The following is a 19,170-nucleotide window of genomic DNA, read 5'->3' on the forward strand; positions in this document are numbered from 1 at the left end:
GGATTTAATAAACATAAAACTTTATTTAAAAGTGTAAAAACCAGTTTTAACTCAAAGGCAGTATAAAAATTGGCAGTGAAATTTGTCAAACTCCAGATATCATTCATTTAACAATGAAAAAAGTATAGCTTTCTAGCTTTTCTTACACCTTTCTTTAACTTTTATAAGTACATTGAATATAAGGAAACAAAATATATATCTGCATATTTTTAAGTACCCAGCATAGTGTCTTATAAATAATAACAATAATGACTAGAAATGTAAAAACATTATATTAATATTTTTATTATATATTAAATTATAATAATGTTTGTAATTTAAAAAAAAATTAAAACTGTAATCAGTTCTAATTTCTAAAATATTTGGTATCTGATATCCTCTTTTACTTTTAGGAATATTAAAATATGATTGAGATCAAAAAGTTTGAGAAACACTGTCAATTAAGGAGATAGGGAGAACAAGATCTTAAGTCAAAAAGATAGGGGTTCAAGTGCCACTTATGACACACATTGGCTATGTCCTGGGCAACCCTCTAAGACTGTTAGTTTTAAAGAGAGTAATATTCTATAATAATAAAGGGAATTTTCTCACCCAGGAAATCACCAATACATCAATGAAACCACAATTCCTGTCTCATACTTTATCCTGAGTATCTAGCATTTATATCTGATACATAATAGGTACTTATTAAATGACCAAGTAGTTGAGATTTATGGTTGCAATTTCTAATGATCTATAAATAAAACTTATTCAGAATTAGAAAATATGGCTCATCTATGCACCAGAATTAGTAAGCTCCATTCAGGCAAAGTGAATCATTATGATAATAGAATAAATCAAAAAATGCTAAATTTGTTTGTTTATATTTTTAATAATTGATAGCCAAAATGCATAAATGCTGAAAAGGGAAACAATAATCTTTTCATGTGACAAAGAATTAATGTTTTCCTCTACCTTACACACAAATACCACACACACACACACACACACACACACACACACACACACACACACACACAGTGTTTTTTTTGTTTTTTTTTTGGTTTTTGTTTTTTTTTACACATAGTGTTTTTAAGCAAACAGTTTTTAGAAATGGAAATTTAAGGCTTCATTTTTTTATCTTCAGTTTATTTTTTTAAGAATTTAAAAAAGACAGAAAAGGAAAATAAAACAAAATAGAACAAAACATTGTCATGTGCCCAGCAGAATATCAGGAAGGATTCAAAATGTATAACAATAAATTTCCTGTTTAAGAAAGGATATATAATAGCAGAAGAAATTATATTCATGAGTATCCATCTTTTCATTGCTTTCTTGTAGACTGTTGTTTTGTTTTCTGCTGTGTACCTTTTTTTATTTTATTTTTCCCCCTTTCTTCCTCCCTACCTCCCCCAGGCAAGCACACATGCGCGTACACATACATATATATTTATATGTACACACATATATATACACATGCACATACACAGTACCACACACACATATACATATGCATATACATTCACACCCATCTCCATATACATTATATAAATACCTACAGAGCAACATGCATATATAACTAAATATACTCAATATATACACACACATTTACCCATATGTAAATATGCATCTAAAACAATATCAGTACAGCTGACATATGATGTAGATTTAGCTCTTGGGTTGAATCTTTAAGTCTGACTTTGTCTAAGAACAATAATTATTAGGTGTATTTTTTTCCTAATAAATTCTATTCCTAATCCTTATTGTAATTTGTGTATATTTCGTATTTCCTATCCCTGCTAATTCTTTCACTTTAATTCAGCTCTTTAACTTTTCCTTGCCATTACATAACCTCTCCACACCCACGGATCTCTCCCTGGTCTTCTATCACCACTCTGCTTCCCCTTCTGTCCATTCTTCCCCTCTTACTTCTTTATAGATTTTGGATGGTGCCATACCCAGCATGAAATATATATGGCCTATTTAACCCATTCCCAGTGTGAGTAAGCATTCCTCCCCGCTCTGTGTCTATTCTTCCTCTGTACTTCATTTGTATAACATAATTACTATTTTTACTTTTTTCTAGGCAGTTTTGCTCGTGTCAAATCATACCCAACTGTCTCCCAACCTTTCTACCCAATTGCTGATTTCAATCTTAAACATATGGTATGCACTTCCATGTAAAAAACAATTTCTCCACATTAAGTTTCTTTAAACTAATCTTTGATATTGGCTCTTATATGTTAAATTTTCTACTGAGTTCAGATTTAGTTGACAGAAATTCCTGAAAATGTGCAAGTTCGTCAAATATCCATTTTTTTCATTCAATATTTTGGATAATTTTCTTAGATCTATTTTTGGCTATAGGCCTAATTCTTTTGATTACCAATGTATATGATTCCAAAATCTGAGGTCTTTCTTTTGTGGATGTGGATAAATACAATTTTAAGTAATTCTGTACAATTTTAATTGTAGCTCCAGTATACTTAAATTGCTTTATTTCCTGTAAAATTTTCTCTGATGTGGGAGTTTCAAAATTTGGCAATTATAGTCTTTTGTCTTCCACAAAGAATCTCTCTGAGGTGATGATCAGTGGACTTCTTGTATTTCAACTTTCCCCTAATGTTCTATCACTCCAGGACAATCTTCTTGGCTTATTTTTTTTGCACTATTGTCTTTTATGTGTCATTTATATGTGTCATTATGGTACATTTTTTAGTCAGAGTTCAATTAGTCCTAATTTTTTTCCCTGTTCTCCATATCTGTTGTTTTTCTTATAAGATGTTTCACGGTCTGTTCTATTTTTTCATTCTTTATATTGTTTTGTTATTTCTTGATCTCTTATATCTTCACTGGCTTCCTCTTGCCCAATTCTAATTTGCAAAGAGTTATTTCTGTCTTTAAGGCTTTGTATTTTCTTTTCTAATTGTTTAACTTTTTTTCATAATCTTTTCTTTTTCATGGATTTTTTTTGTTTTTCTCATTTGATTTTTATTCTTTTTTGAGTTCTTCTCTAAATTCTCTATGAGCAAGGAACCATTTAATGTTATTCTTTGGGGTAGAAGACGCATTTTTTTTTTTTTTACTTCAGTGTCCTCCTCTAAAGATCATCCTTGTCTTCTCTGTTCCCACAATTAGTTCCTATGATTTCTCATTTGATTTTTATTCTTTTTTGAGTTCTTCTCTAAATTCTCTATGAGCAAGGAACCATTTAATGTGTAAAGTGTAAGCACTTTAAATTGTAGGATGAGGCGGATGGTACCTCTAGTTTCACTTCGGATCTCCCCTCTGACCTGGAACCCTAAACCAAAAGCTCCTCTCTCCTGCAAGTGCTGACAGCCAACAACATCCCTGTCCCACTGCTTCTGCATTCATAGGTATGCTGGCTCCTTCTCATCCAGGGCCACATCTCCACAGCACTGCTGGATCTGGAGTTCCTAATTAGTCAGCGTTCCCCAATTCTTCCCTGACTCAGAACCCTGACTCTGCAGCAAGTCCTGGAGGGGAAAGTTTCTATGGTTACTGCTGAAGCTCCAGTCAAGTCCTCATTGGTATTTTTGTATAGTTTGGAGGTGGTTTGCACTTCAACTGCTTTATATTAATGCCAGAAAGACCCCTGTTCTGCCCTAAGTCTATAATCACTCTGAGGTGAAAATCTGTTTTGTTTGGGGGCAAATCTGGAGAGGTTGAAATTTATTGACTTTCTCCATCCCAGAACCCTCCCCCAAACCTTCATTATTTCTATATTAAAATAAAGCTTTGACAGCCCTTCAAATACTAAGATAGTTACCATTTCTGCTATTCAAGCCCAATGCTGAGTATTCTCTTCTCCAGGAAAAAAAATGCCTATTTCTTCAGTCAATTCTAATGTAATACTAACTCAAGGGCATTTTCTGCCTTATCAATGTATTTCTTCCACTCCATGACTAGAAGTAAACATAGTTATTTCGGATAAAATCTGACAAGAGCAGAGTACACTAGTCTTGGAACTATCTCTTCTTAATGTATCCCAAGAAGAGCACCAGTCTCTGTAGAGAACTTGCTCAAGAAGTCATGGCTAACATTTACATAAGACATATATAAGACTTGATATAAGATTTATATAAAATTTAAACTTTGATTTTAGGATTGAGCACCTAAAATTCCTTCAGAAAATACCACACATATGTAAAGACACACTTTAACAGCCAATATCTAAAAATACGGAGACTCCTTTCATTATTAAATTTTTTTTACTCTAAGAGACGTTAGTAGATGTTCTTAGAAATATTATATGCCGGGGAACTTCCGGGCAAGACGGCAGAGAGGAGACGCACAACTGTGTAAGCTCCGCGTTTTCTCTCAGAATCCAATTCATTACAAGCCTCTGAATTAATGTTTGATTGAAAAAACCCATAAATAGTTACCAAGAGAAGACATCCTTGAAATTCGCCAGGAAAGTTTCTCTTTGAGTCTTCTCTGACAAAATGAGCAAAAAATTGAAAAGGACCTTAACCCTTGACAGCTTCTATATGGATAGAGAGCAGACTCTAAACCTTGAGGAGACTAAAAAGAGACTGTCCCCAGGTGAATCCATAAAGGAGGAGATCATCTGTTCCTCAGCACAGATGAATCTCATAGAAGAATTAAAAAGACTCTCACAAGAGAGCTAGAAGTAAAAAGGGAAAAGGAGAAGGAGGCTTGGCAAGAGAGTCTGGAGAAATCTCTTAAAGACAGAGTGGATAAAGAAATCAAATCCTTGAAAAATAGGATTAGTGAACTGGAAACAGAAAATAGCTCTCTAAAAAATAAAATTGGCGAAATGGAAAAAAATTCCATAGAACAAAAGAACTCAATTGGACAATTAGAAAAAGATATTAAAAAAGTGAATGAAGAAAATACTTCATTGAAAATCAGAATCGAGCAAATGGAATTGAATGACTCAAGGAGACAAGAAGAATCAGTCAAGCAAAACCAAAAAAATCAAACAATGGAAAAGAATGTGAAATACCTTCTTGGGGAAACAACAGACCTGGAAAATAGATCCAGGAGAGACAATCTGAGAATTATTGGACTCCCAGAAAAGTAGAATGAAAAAAAAAAAAAAAAAAAAAGCCTGGACACTATTTTCCAGGAAATTATCAAAGAGAACTGCCCAGAAGTCATAGAAACAGAGGGTAAAATAGACATTGAAAGAATTCATCGATCACCTACTGAAAGGGATCCTAAAATCAAAACACCAAGAAATATAGTGGCCAAATGCCAGAACCCTCAGATGAAGGAAAAAATACTGCAAGCGGCTAGAAAAACCCAATTCAAGTATCGAGGAGCCACAATAAGGATCACCCAGGATCTAGCAGCATCCACATTAAAGGATCAAAGGGTCTGGAATATGGTATTCCAAAAGGCTAAGGAACTTGGTATGCAACCAAAAATAACTTACCCAGCTAGAATGAGCATCTTTTTCCAGGGAAGAAGATGAACATTCAACGAAATAAGCGAATTTCACCTATTTTTGATGAAAAAAACCAGAACTTAACAAAAAGTTTGATCTACAAATATAGAACTCAAGAGAAACCTAAAAAGGTAAAAATAAATCTTGGGAACTATATTTCTGCTATAAAGATGTATAAAGAATACATGTATACCTTGGTCTAGACACTAGATGTGGAAAGGACATTGTACCAGAAAAAAGGCAAAGTGGGGATACTACATCTCATGAAGAGGCAAAGGAAACCTATTATATCTGAGAGAAAGAATGGAGGGGGATGAATACAGTGGGTATCTTACTGCTTTCAGAATTGGCTTTAAGAGGAAAATTTTAGACATATTCAATTTATGGTGAAACTTCTTCCACCTCATTGAAAAGTGAGAAGGGAAAAGTGAAAAGGGAAGGAATAAGCTAAGTGGAAGGGAATACGGAAACTGTGAGGGAAAGGAGTAAGATAGGGGGAGGAACTCTAAGGCGGGAGGGAGGGATACTAAAAAGGGAGGGTTGTGAGAAGCAAGTGGTGCTCACAAGCTTAATACTGAGAAGGGGGATAAGGGGGAAAGAAGGGAGAAAAGCATTAACAGGGGTTAACAAGATGGAAAATAATATAGAATTGGTCATTTTAACCATAAATGTGAACGGGATAAACTCCCCCATAAAGAGGAAGCGGTTAGCAGAATGGATTAAAAGCCAGAATCCTACGATATGTTGTTTACAGGAAACACACCTGAAGCAGGGAGATACATGCAGGTTAAAGGTAAAAGATTGGAGCAAAATCTACTATGCTTCAGGTGAAGTCAAAAAAGCAGGGCTAGCCATCTTGATCTCAGATCAAGCTAAAGCAAAAATTGATCTAATTAAAAGAGATAAGGAAGGGCACTATATCTTGCTAAAGGGTAGCATGGATAATGAAGCAATATCAATATTAAACATATGTGTACCAAGTGGTGTAGTATCTAAATTCTTAAAAGAGAAATTAAGAGAGCTGCAAGAAGAAATAGACAGCAAAACTATAATAGTGGGAGATCTCAACCTTGCACTCTCAGAATTAGATAAATCAAACCACAAAATAAATAAGAAAGAAGTCAAAGAGGTAAATAAAATACTAGAAAAATTAGATATGATAGATGTCTGGAGAAAACGGAGTACACTTTTTTTTCAGCAGTTCATGCAACCTGTTCAAGTATCGAGGAGCCACAATAAGGATCACCCAGGATCTAGCAGACAGAAAGGAGTACACTTTCTTTTCAGCAGTTCATGGAACCTATACAAAAACTGACCATATATTAGGACATAAAAACCTCAAACTCAAATGCAGTAAGGCAGAAATAGTAAATGCATCCTTTTCAAACCACGATGCAATGAAAATTACATTCAACAAAAAGCCAGGGGAAAGTAGACCAAAAAATAATTGGAAATTAAATAATCTCATACTAAAGAATGATTGGGTGAAACAGCAAATCATAGACATAATTAATAACTTCACCCAAGAAAAAGATAATAATGAGACATCATACCAAAATATATGGGATGCAGCCAAAGCAGTAATAAGGGGAAATTTCATATCTCTAGAGGCCTATTTGCATAAAATAGAAAAAGAGAAGGTCAATGAATTGGGCTTGCAACTAAAAATGCTAGAAAAGGAACAAATTAAAAACCCCCCGTCAAACACTAAACTTGAAATTCTAAAAATAAGAGGAGAGATCAATAAAATTGAAAGTAAAAAAACTATTGAATTAATAAAACTAAGAGTTGGTTCTATGAAAAAAACAATAGACAAACCCTTAGTAAATCTGATTAAAAAAAGGAAAGAGGAAAATCAAATTGTTAGTCTTAAAAATGAAAAGGGAGAACTCGCCACTAATGAAGAGGAAATTAGAGCAATAATTAGGAGTTACTTTGTCCAACTTTATGCCAATAAATTAGACAACTTAAATGAAATAGAAGTATACCTCCAAAAATATAGCTTGCCCAAACTAACAGAGGAAGAAGTAAATATCCTAAACAGTCCCATCTCAGAAAAAGAAATAGAACAAGCTATTAACCAACTCCCTAAGAAAAAATCCTGAGGACCAGATGGATTTACATGTGAATTCTACCAAATATGTAAAGAACAATTAACTCCAATGCTAAATAAACTATTTGAAAAAATGGGGATTGAAGGAGTCCTACCAAACTCCTTTTATGCCACAGACATGGTACTGATACCTAAACTAGGATGTTGAAAACAGAGAAAGAAAATTATAGACCAATCTCCCTAATGAATATTGATGCTAAAATCTTAAATAAAATATTAGCAAAAAGATTACAGAAAATCATCCCAAGGATAATACACTATGACCAAGTAGGATTTATACCACGAATGCAGGGCTGGTTCAATATTAGGAAAACTATTAGCATAATCGACTATATCAATAACCAGCCAAACAAAAACCATATGATCATCTCAATAGATGCAGAAAAAGCATTTGATAAAATCCAACATCCATTCCTAATAAAAACACTTGAAAGTATAGGAATAAATGGACTTTTCCTTAAAATAGTCAGGAGCATATATTTAAAACCATCAGTAAGCATCATATGCAATGGGGAAAAACTGGAACCTTTCCCAGTAAGATCTGGAGTGAAGCAAGGTTGCCCACTATCACCATTATTATTCAATATCGTATTAGAAACACTAGCCTCTGCAATAAGAGTCGAGAAAGAGATTACAGGAATTAGAGTAGGCCATTAGGAAATCAAACTATCACTCTTTGCAGATGATATGATGGTATACCTGGAGAACCCCAGAGATTCTACTAAAAAGCTATTAGAAATAATTCATAATTTTAGCAAAGTAGCAAGATACAAAATAAATTCCCATAAATCCTCAGCATTTTACTACATCACCAACAAAATCCAACAGCAAGAGATACAAAGAGAAATTCCATTCAAAATAACTGCTGACAGCATAAAATATTTGGGAATCTATCTACCAAAGGAAAGTCAGGAATTATACGAGAAAAATTACAAAAAAGTTTCCACACAAATAAAGTCAGATTTAAATAATTGGAAAAATATTAAGTGTTCTTGGATAGGCCGAGCGAATATAATAAAGATGACAATACTCCCTAAACTAATCTATTTATTTAGTGCTATACCAATCAGATTTCCAAGAAAATATTTTAATGATCTAGAAAAAATAACAAAAGTCATATAGAACAATAAAAAGTCGAGAATCTCAAGGGAATTAATGAAAAAAAAAACAAATGAAGGTGGCCTAGCGGTACCTGATCTAAAATTATATTATAAAGCAGCAGTCACCAAAACTATTTGGTATTGGCTAAGAAATAGATTAGTTGTCAGTGGAATAGGTTAGGTTCACAAGACAAAATAGTCAACTATAGCAACCTAGTGTTTGACAAACCCAAAGATCCTAACTTTTGGGATAAGAATTCATTATTTGATAAAAACTGCTGGGATAACTGGAAATTAGTATGGCAGAAATTAGGCATGGACCCACACCTAACACTGTATACCAAGATAAGATCAAAATGGGTCCATGACCTAGGCATAAAGAACGAGATTAAAAATAAAGTAGAAGAACATAGGATAGTTTATCTCTCAGACTTGTGGAGGAGAAAGAAATTTGTGACCAAAGATGAACTAGAGACCATTACTGATCACAAAATAGAAAATTTTGATTATATCAAATTAAAAAGCCTTTGTACAAACAAAACTAATGCAAACAATATTAGAAGGGAAGCAACAAACTGGGAAAACATCTTCACAGTTAAAGGTTCTGATAAAGGTCTCATTTCCAAAATATATAGAGAATTGACTCAAATTTATAAGAAATCAAGCCATTCTCCAATTGATAAATGGTCAAAGGATATGAACAGACAATTTTCAGAGGATGAAATTGAAACTATTACCACTCATATGAAAGAGTGTTCCAAATCACTATTGATCAGAGAAATGCAAATTAAGACAATTCTGAGATACCACTACACACCTGTCAGATTGGCTAAGATGACAGGAAAAAATAATGATGAATGTTGGAGGGGATGCGGGAAAACTGGGACACTGATGCATTGTTTGTGGAGTTGTGAATGAATCCAACCATTCTGGAGAGCAATCTAGAATTATGCCCAAAAAGTTATCAAACTGTGCATACCCTTTGATCCAACAGTGTTACTTCTGGCTTATATCCCAAAGAAATACTAAAGAAGGGAAAGGGACCTGTATGTGCTAAAATGTTTGTGGCAGCCCTGTTTGTAGTGGTTAGAAACTGGAAATTGAATGGATGCCCATCAACTGAAGAATGGCTGGGTAAATTGTGGTATATGAATGTTGTGGAATATTATTGTTCTATAAGAAATGACCAGCAGGATTAATACAGAGAGGCTTGGAGAGACTTACATGAACTGATGCTGAGTTAAATGAGCAGAACCAGGAGATCATAATACACTTCAACAATACAGTATGAGGATGTATTCTGATGGAAGTGGATTTCTTTGACAAAGAGACGTAACTCGGTTTCAATTGATAAATGACGGACAGAAGCAGCTACACCCAAAGAAAGAACACTGGGAAATGAATGTAAACTATTTGCATTTTTGTTTTTCTTCCTGGGTTATTTTTACCTTCTGAATCCAATTTTCCCTGTGCAACAAGATAACTGTTCGGTTCTGCAAACATATATTGTATCTAGGATATACTGCAACATATTTAACACATATAGGACTGCTTACCATCTAGAGGAGGGGGTGGAGGGAAGAAGGGAAAAACCAGAACAGAAGCGAGTACAAGAGATAATGTTGTAAAAAAAAAAAAAAAATTACCCTGGCATGGGTTCTGTCAATAAAAAGTTACATATAAAATTAATTAATTAATGAATTTAAAAAAAAAAAAGAAATATTATATGCCTTGAAAAATGGGTAGACATTTTTAAAAGAATTGCACATGTCCAACCTATATTAGATTACTTGCTGCCTAGAGGGAAAAAGTGGAGAGAAGAAAGGAAGAAATTTTTGTAACACAAGGTTTTGCAAGGGTGAATGTTGAAAACTATTTTTATATGTATTTTGAGAATAAAAAGCTATTTTTAAATAAAGAAAAAATATATGTCTAAAAACTTCACAATCCATTGACTCAGTCAGATATCATGGGTTAGATGCCTACTATGTGCCAGATACTGTGATAAATGCTGTTGATACAAAGAAAGACAAGAAAGGAAAAAAAATTAAAATCCTTGCTTTCAAGAAACTCACATAAAAATGTATAACCAAGATATATACAGGATAAAGTGGAAATAATCAAAAGTGGGAAAGCACTTAGATTAACAAAGGCTTAGAAAGACTTCTTCTTGCAGAAAGTGAAACTATTGGAATTTGAAATAATTCAGAGAAGCTAAGCAGCAGAAATGAGAAGTGTTACTAACATGGAGAACAATCATTGAAAGTACAATGGAGTGTCATGCATGAGGAACATCAAAGAAGCCAATGTAACTGAATAACAGCTTATGGAGAGGAGCAAAGTAAATAATCCTGGAAAGGTAAGAAAAGACCAGGTTGGAAAGAGATTTAAAAGCCAAAAAAAAGCACTTTATATTTGATCTTGGGGCTTGCAGGAGCCATTAAAGTTCACTGAAAAGGGAGTAACATAGCCATAGTTGCACTTTAGGAACTTCAGTTTGACAGCTAAATAGAGGCTAGAACACAGTGGGGAGGGATTTGAGGCAAAGGAACCAACCAATACACTATTCCAATAATCCAGAAATTAAGGTGATATGGTCCTGCATCAAGATGATGGCACTATCAAAGGAGAGAAGGGGGCATATAAGATAGAGATTGTAAAGGTGAAAGTAGAAATGACAGGATCTAACCACTGACTGTATGACGTCAAGAGAATGAGTGAGAAGTGGGTTAAGATTCTAAGTGACTGGGAGAATAATGGTACCCTTTACAGTAGCTTGAAGTGATCATTCATTACAAGAAGATGACATATAAAAACATTTTTTAATTTTTTAAAAATTATTTATATTTATCTAACATTAAAAATAGTTAATTTTACTACTTGAAGGAAGGGGGAAAAAAACCAACATTCTCTTATCATCATTGGTACTTCATGCAATAATTTACACACATTAATAAATGTATGCCATAAATGAACCAACATCAAAATACAGAAAAAGAAAATTAAAATGAAGTAGGGATAAAAGGACAGAGAAAGGGAGAAGGAAAGGAAGAAGTAGAGGAAAAGAAGACAAGGTAAAGATGAAACGTATACTGTCTTTTCTTATTTGGCTCCCAGCAACATGTAGAAGAAAAAAAGCACTGGATTTGAATTTAGTAGACAACCTAGGTTTTAGTCCTACTTTGTAAATGATATGCTTTCTGGCCCTCAGTTAAGTCACTTTAGTTTTTTCATTTGTTAAATGTCAATTTTAAATCTATACCCTGTCAAAAGAAAAAATAAGGTTAATTCAACATAAGTTGTTTTTAATGAAACCATGTTGACTCTGTGAGATCATAACTTATTTTTCTTACTATTCAGTAACTGTCTCCTTAATAATACATTAAAGATTCTGCCAGGAATAAAAACCAATCTCAGTGGCTTATAGTCTATAAATCATTCTCTATCCTTCTTTTGAAAACTGAGGGAATCTTTGCCCTTATATGATATTAGAGTACCTCTACCTTACTCCATAGTTTCTCAGAAATCACCGACAGTAGGTCAAGAATAACATCTGACATTGTCATTAATAAAAAGACAGAGACTTCAACTCATCAAAAGTAGACAGGTGATCATTTACTATATATTGATTTAAATTGGAGATCCACCTCCTAGTTGTCTTTTTGTTAGTCTTTTCCAGAATAAAGGGCTTCCATGGTAAGGAAAACAGAAGCTAAGAATTTAGCAGCCACATGGAAAAAAGGACAGAGCATGGGAGACAGAGTAAGAGAAACAAGTTCCTGTTGCAACTCAGCCATTTATTAGCTATGTGATACAGGAAAAAAACCATGTATGTACCACCCACATCAGTCTCCATTTCCTCATCTGTCAAAAAAAGATAATATCACCTCCCTCACAGAATTGTTGAGTAAAAAGAAAGAACGGGAAGAATGGACAAAGGGAAGGAGGGAATGGTGGGAATGGCAGAGGCAGAGAGGGAGGAAGGGAAAGAAGTAAGGAGGGAGGGAAGGAAGAAGGGAGGGAAGGAAAGAGGTAAGAGGGAGGGAAGGAAAGAGGGAGGGAGGAAAGAAGGAAGGAAAAGAGGGAGGGAGAGAGGGAAAGAGAAAGGAAGGAAAGATACAATAGTGCTTTGCAAACCTCAAAGCACTATGCAAATGTAATCTATTATTATTAGCTATCTTTCTACATCTTCATATATCATCATACTATCTCCCTTTGGCAATGTTCCTGTTCCAGTCAACATTGAATTATTGCTCATAATGTTTCAGAAAAGTTAAGTATCATTTCTTGCAACTAAAAATGGTCTTGAGTCACAAGCTCTAAAGAACATAACAAGAAATTTCATACATTCTTTGAGTAAAATAAATTATTATAATCCTTTAAAATTACAAACAAAAAATATTAGCAAAAAGGTATTGATTTTTTTTAAGATCCATACTACGCATTTACTATCTGTCAGCTGTAAAAGGTCACTCTATTCAGTGATACATGGATGGCATTTCAGGAGTTGAATTTTTCCTCCATGAAGAGACAAGTATTAGCCATGGAATACATAGCTAAAATCTGCCTCTGCTCATTCACATGATTTATGTAAGAATATAAGGAAATAATCTATGAAAAAGTACTTCGCAAAGGGGAAAGAGCTAAATCAACATAAGATCATGTTTGTGATGCTATTCGATCACAATTACTTACTGTATGGTTTAAAAATTGGAGTTACATTTATGTCACTATAGCATTATTACTCTTCTGCATAAAACAAAAAGGAATATATTAAAATTTTCTAATAAAATTCTAAATAGAATAAAACCTTCTCCATTAGGTCCATAGATATGTGTTCATAATTTATACGTAGTTCACAGTTACATGAACTATATAGACATATAGCTCAAATGACAACAGCAACTTGGCATAGCTATTCTTGAGCAAGTAAAGATAAAGCAACAGTTCTTATATAATAGAGAAATATTAAATGAAGAAGTCAAATCCCCTCTGTGGTAACCATGCAAAAAACAATCTTGTCCAAGTAAAATCACATTTTAATTCCAGTATTTTCTCACTCCAACTAATAAATTGTTTATGCAGGGTAACCCATCATGTGCAGGACATGATCTTCATTCTTGAGACAATGTTGAAATCCAGCCCAATTTTATCACTTACTCTACCACTCAAAAAGATTACTAGAACAATTTTAAAAAATGTTCTGCTGACTAAAATGTTAATTCTCAGTGTCCAATAGAAAACTATTGTAAGCACTAAGTATTATGTTCAAACGAACTAAATGTTTCAGATATGACTCACTTAAATGGCATGCAGAGTACTCTGGCCAATATCCTAAAGGGCTGCATTGATTTATTTTTTTAATTTAACTTTTTAAAATTCTGAATTTGATAAATGAAAAGAATATTTCCATATACATAGCAAAACACAAAAATGTGATTCTATATGAAACCATGGATCTAAACTTCATAGCACTTATTTTTTTAAAGTACATAATAAATTCTACATATTACCTTCAAAACTGACATCCTTATTTGTGGCTTCCTGCTAAACTTCTTTCTTTTCTCTACCATGGACCTGCTTCATTCTCCATTAATTCATACTACTCAGTTCTCTGAAGTCATCATTTTTTTATGGCACAATGTTTAATCATTCACCAACTGTCCATCTCTAGAGTCTACTCTTTATATTTTCTTTCCTCTTGCCATCAAGATTAGAAAATTTGACTTCTTGTGGTAACTATTCTTCTCCTAGTATTATCCTCCCTCTTAACAATCCTACACCAAATTTCAATGTTCTTCAGTTGAGTTTGATATACTTCTATACTAAACTCTGTGTATATGTGTATCTTTGCCTTCAACCTCTGGTTTGTCCAACTCAGATTGGAGTTAGGTTCATCTGATGCCCACTTCATTGACATTTTGTACATTCTCACCGCAACTATGAGAACTATCAAATTCTACCATCTTCTTTTTTCCTTCTACATATTCTTCATTTTATCCTCTCTTAATATCTTCACAACAGAACAAATTTATCCCCAGCTCATCTATTTTTTCAGTCTTACTCTTTCCTTTAAAGATATTAATTTTCTGAAGGTAATCTTATTTCTTTCACTCATTAGAATGTCAGCACTATAGCATCACACAACTTCTTCCAATTATTCAAATAAATTTATTTTTATTTTTCTAAGTTCTCTTGATTCTTGTATTTTATAATTCTTACTTTGTTTTTTGAAATCTTAAAATTCAAGAACTCTCATTTTTGACTGAAGCTGCCAGATTCTGATTGTAGGTCCTTGGTACTTGAATTATTTCTTTCTACATTCTTCAAACATTCCCCCCCCCTTTTATGCGGGAATTCTGGAGTTTAGCTCCAATGCTCATACAACTTTTCTTTTTGTGCTTCTTCAAGAGAAGATCGGTGGGTCCATTCCAACTTTACTTTGCCCTTGATCTAATACATATGGGAAGTTTACCATTTATGACTGTTTAAAGCTCTTTTTTTAAAGCTCTCTCTTTTTTTTTTTTTTTTAAATAGTGGTTTCCAGGAAGTCCAATGGTTCTCAAAATTATCTCTCTCTGATCTATTTTCTGGTTTAGCTACTTTTTACATCAGAAATCTCATATTTTTTTTACTTTTTCAATCTCTTGATTTTCTAATATTTTTTACATTCTCATGGCAGCAATGATTTCCTTAGGTCTTCTCTAGTTCCCAGGATTCCATTTCTTGGCTAAGGTTTAGCACTTTCTTTTCTAAGCTACTTAAGAGTTGCCATTTTTTTCCCACAAAAAAACTTTATATTAGAGTTGTTTAAATTGTTTCCTATAATTCTTCTAGTATTTATATAATCCTTGTGGAAAACAAATGTTTTTTTCTTTAAGTCTCTACTTGCAATTGTTAAAAAGATGGATTTTCAAAATAAAAAATATATACTGCACGATTTTTTCTTTGATATAATCATCTCTCTATCTCGCATTGCTGAAGTGGGGTTTGATGCCAGGGCCAGACTCTGCTTCCTGCTAAACTTTCAAAGGGGATGGTTGTTATTACCCTGAATCCCTAAAGTTCTTACCTTCTGGAACTAGAGTATTAGGTATTCAGAGTCCTCTCTGACATTTCAGCACTGTGTCAAGCACCTCAGATTTCCTGGGCCTAGACTCTCCAGCTATAAGCACTGAGATACCACACTAATCACTTAGGGCTCCTCTAAATGCTCAGGTCCTCACTCTAGAGCTTTTTTGGGGGGAAAAGGAGGAAAGAGGGAGAAGATTCTAAATAAGTTTTTCTATAGTTCTAGAATAAAAGACTTCACTTAGTATAGTTTCTCACTGGACTTATGATCATTACTCAGAACTTCGCTATTTTTGTACAATAAAGCATAGGGAAAGTAGAAAACCTGCCTCTCTTTCAGAAAACCAACTTCTCTTAAAATGATTAAAACATTCAGAAAAAAAAACTGTATTAAGTGATCTCATTATTAACATTACAGCAGCAAAGGGGTTATGTTTATTCACATGTCAAGGAAAAAAATGCATGTGGGTATGGATAACAAGGAGTGGGGTGGGTGGCAAACTGCATAACAAGCAAATATCGCTATTTAAAGCCAATTCTTTTTCTCAACATCAAATAATCATCATATAAGTATGCCAAAGATACTCACATGCAGAGCAGAAGGATCTGGCAGAAACTCAGCATCTTCTCCAAAGATAAAATCAGGGGGCAACTCTGGGTAGTGAGCATTGAAAATAATATCCCCTAAGGTAGAAAAAAATTAAAATGCATTTTATAATTCTATGTTAAGGTCAAAATATCCTAGTGCTATACCCCAGACTCCAAATCTATTTTTTTTGTTTTTAATGCAATTTAAGGAAAAACAAATGAAGCAACAATTATTAATTCTTTTTTCTAAAAAGACAATGTCTTTCATTATGTTGAAATTCTAAAATATATATACATTAAAAATTATATGTAATCACAAAAAGGTTTTACTAGCATCTAAAAACTAAAAATAGATGCATTATGTAACAAATTATAAGGAGAATGAATATGGCATAATGGATAGGAAACTGAACTGGAAGCTGCATCTTGTAACTTCTATCCTGCCTGATATATGGCAGCTATGTAATCCTAGGCAAGCCACTTAACCCCAGAGTGATTCAATATTCTTTCTAAAATTCAAATTGCAGATGAATTAAAATGTGCAATGGTAGAGGTAGCTTCTTCACTGAGAGTTCCTCTAGTCAGTGAAATCACAGATCCAGTCCAAAACAAAACACTGTGAATACAACCAAAATTAGGTAAATATATACAATCACATATGGAGTATTTGCTGATTACTCTCCATAGAACAGACTCCTGTGCAATTATGGTTAGCAGTCATATGCCTAAAAAGTTTTAAGTCCTTACTATGTTCAAGACAGAAAATGGGAACACATTTAAGAGCAGAGCATTTTCCTTGCTTTCAAATATGGGGAACATGTACTCTGATGCAAAATAAAATTCAAGCATAGCAGAAAAGTATAGAGTTTAGCAAGTCCTAGCAACTCCATTCTTGAAAGTCAGAGACCCCAAGATTTCCCATTAAGAAAACTCAGTCAGAAAAACAACAAAAGTGGGTATACTGTGGATGTGCACTCAAAAAACATGAAGCCAACTAAGAAGAGATAGAAAACATTAAGATTTTCTTCTGTGGGCATGCGCTCCAGTCTTTCCTTAGGGTTTTTCTTCTATTTTGTACTTGAGACATCCTTTCAAATACTTTAACTTGACACAAGAAAGCCACAAGGACATTTTGGCTAAAATCTTTGGGCAGCAAGAAATCTGATTTGGTGGAGGGCAAAGGGCTATGAGGATAGGAGCCTAATGAACTTCTTGCTGGAATATTCCCTTGACTTTATTCACCATTCTAATTTAAGGATCACAGCTGAGCTCTAAACACAAGCATTGATCTCTTTACATCCATAGTCTCCAAATTGTGCTCAGGAGTACCACATAAAACCCACTAGGGCACAGTAGAATATTTTGAATTTTTAACCTGACTATGTAATAAAGAGAACTTTGGGGTATTTCAATTAACATAGGGGTGCCATGAAAAATTTACAAAGACATAAAGGCACCATGAATCAAGAAAGTCTGAGAATTTCTGCCTTATTCCCTTTCCAACATCCATGAAAGCAATAGAAAGCCCTTGGATATGGTTAAGCACATAGCACAGCCATGTAAAAGCACCAACATCATTTCCTGTGCTCCTTCTCTTCTACAATTGCACCCAGAAAGTAGTACTGCTTTGAACTCAGGCCTCAAAAGCAATCATCTAGACAAGCAGTTCCTATGGAAAAGGGTCAGGGACCCTGGGGAGACAAGAGGCAATATGTGTCTGGCAAGTCAAAGCACCACTCTGACCACCATCTCCCCTCAGATTCTGATGAAAGCAGCCCAAAACCTTGCGCCCAAACGTCTTGGAAAATATCTTCAGACATCATCCTGGAAAGCAACCTATATGCAGATGCAACCTGCCAACTGCTCCTGCAGGTGCTAGAGCCACTTTACCTTGAAGACTCTGAAAAGAAAGTTCCTGCCATCAAATTCCTTGGCATTATCAAATATTTCAACATCAGAAACTGCTATCATTTTATCAGTAAGCAAGAAAGAAATTCTTATTAATAAATTTCTTTCTTGCCCAATTATTTAAAACTATGCATGTTAATCATCTAACTGGTCATCAAATGATATATTACATTCCTTCACTGGTTAATTATTATCAAAGGATCACATAATAAGCCCATAAAGTGACTTGCACAATACCACACAGGCACAGTAGCCCTGGAGTTTGAATTCAAAATTCCAAACTCAGGTTCTCATCCACTAATACCATGTTACATAATGAAGTGACATTATTATCTTTCTGTAGTCTTACAAAAGGCAAACTACAAGCCACAATGGGCTACTAGAGACATCTCAAGTATTACATGTGATACAAACCCAAAAAGTACTAATGTAGTTTTGGGCATTTTTCCACTAGAAAGATCAAAATACAGGTAACATTATACCTCAGTTTTAAATAATTTCACTAGCTAGGTTCTATATTTTTCCACCAGCAGTCTTTCCCTGCCTTCACTGACAGTGATTTCTCCATTATTAGATAACGTTTTTCATAAAATTACCCAAGGGAAGCTCTACCTCCTACCATACTGGACTGCTGAGATGAGGCAGAAAAACTGATTTACTCTATTCTACTATTGAATTTATCACTTTATTGTAAATTAGAAAGTTTTGGAAGCCAGCTGTGTAATATTGTGACTTGAGAAAGTAATTTAAGTTTAAATTTCAATGAAAAGAACAGCTGGATTTGCATGTCTCCAAACTCTCAACATAAGTCTTATACGCCAATTCCTCACTTTGTCTCACTGCCCCACACTATTCAATCAGTTGTCATGTCCTGTATTTTATATGTTTGCAACATCTCACGTAGAAGCACCACCTCACAAAGTTGTTATGAAAATCAAATGAGATAATACTTGCAATTAGCATAATGTCTAAAACAC

The 19,170-nt window shown here is 34.0% G+C and overlaps 1 protein-coding gene across 2 annotated transcripts in view; it reads right to left on the reverse strand.

Moving 5' to 3' along the window:
- BABAM2 (BRISC and BRCA1 A complex member 2) overlaps positions 1-19,170 on the reverse strand; it is a 561,272-nt gene that overhangs the window by 450,237 nt on the left and 91,865 nt on the right. For both annotated transcript variants that reach the window (XM_051976228.1, XM_051976227.1), the window contains exon 4: positions 16,287-16,381. In XM_051976228.1, the coding sequence (XP_051832188.1) occupies positions 16,287-16,381 (95 nt within the window). The remainder of the gene's footprint in view (positions 1-16,286; positions 16,382-19,170) is intronic.

This window comes from Antechinus flavipes, chromosome 2 (genome assembly GCF_016432865.1).
Source record: "Antechinus flavipes isolate AdamAnt ecotype Samford, QLD, Australia chromosome 2, AdamAnt_v2, whole genome shotgun sequence".
NCBI lineage: Eukaryota > Metazoa > Chordata > Mammalia > Dasyuromorphia > Dasyuridae > Antechinus > Antechinus flavipes.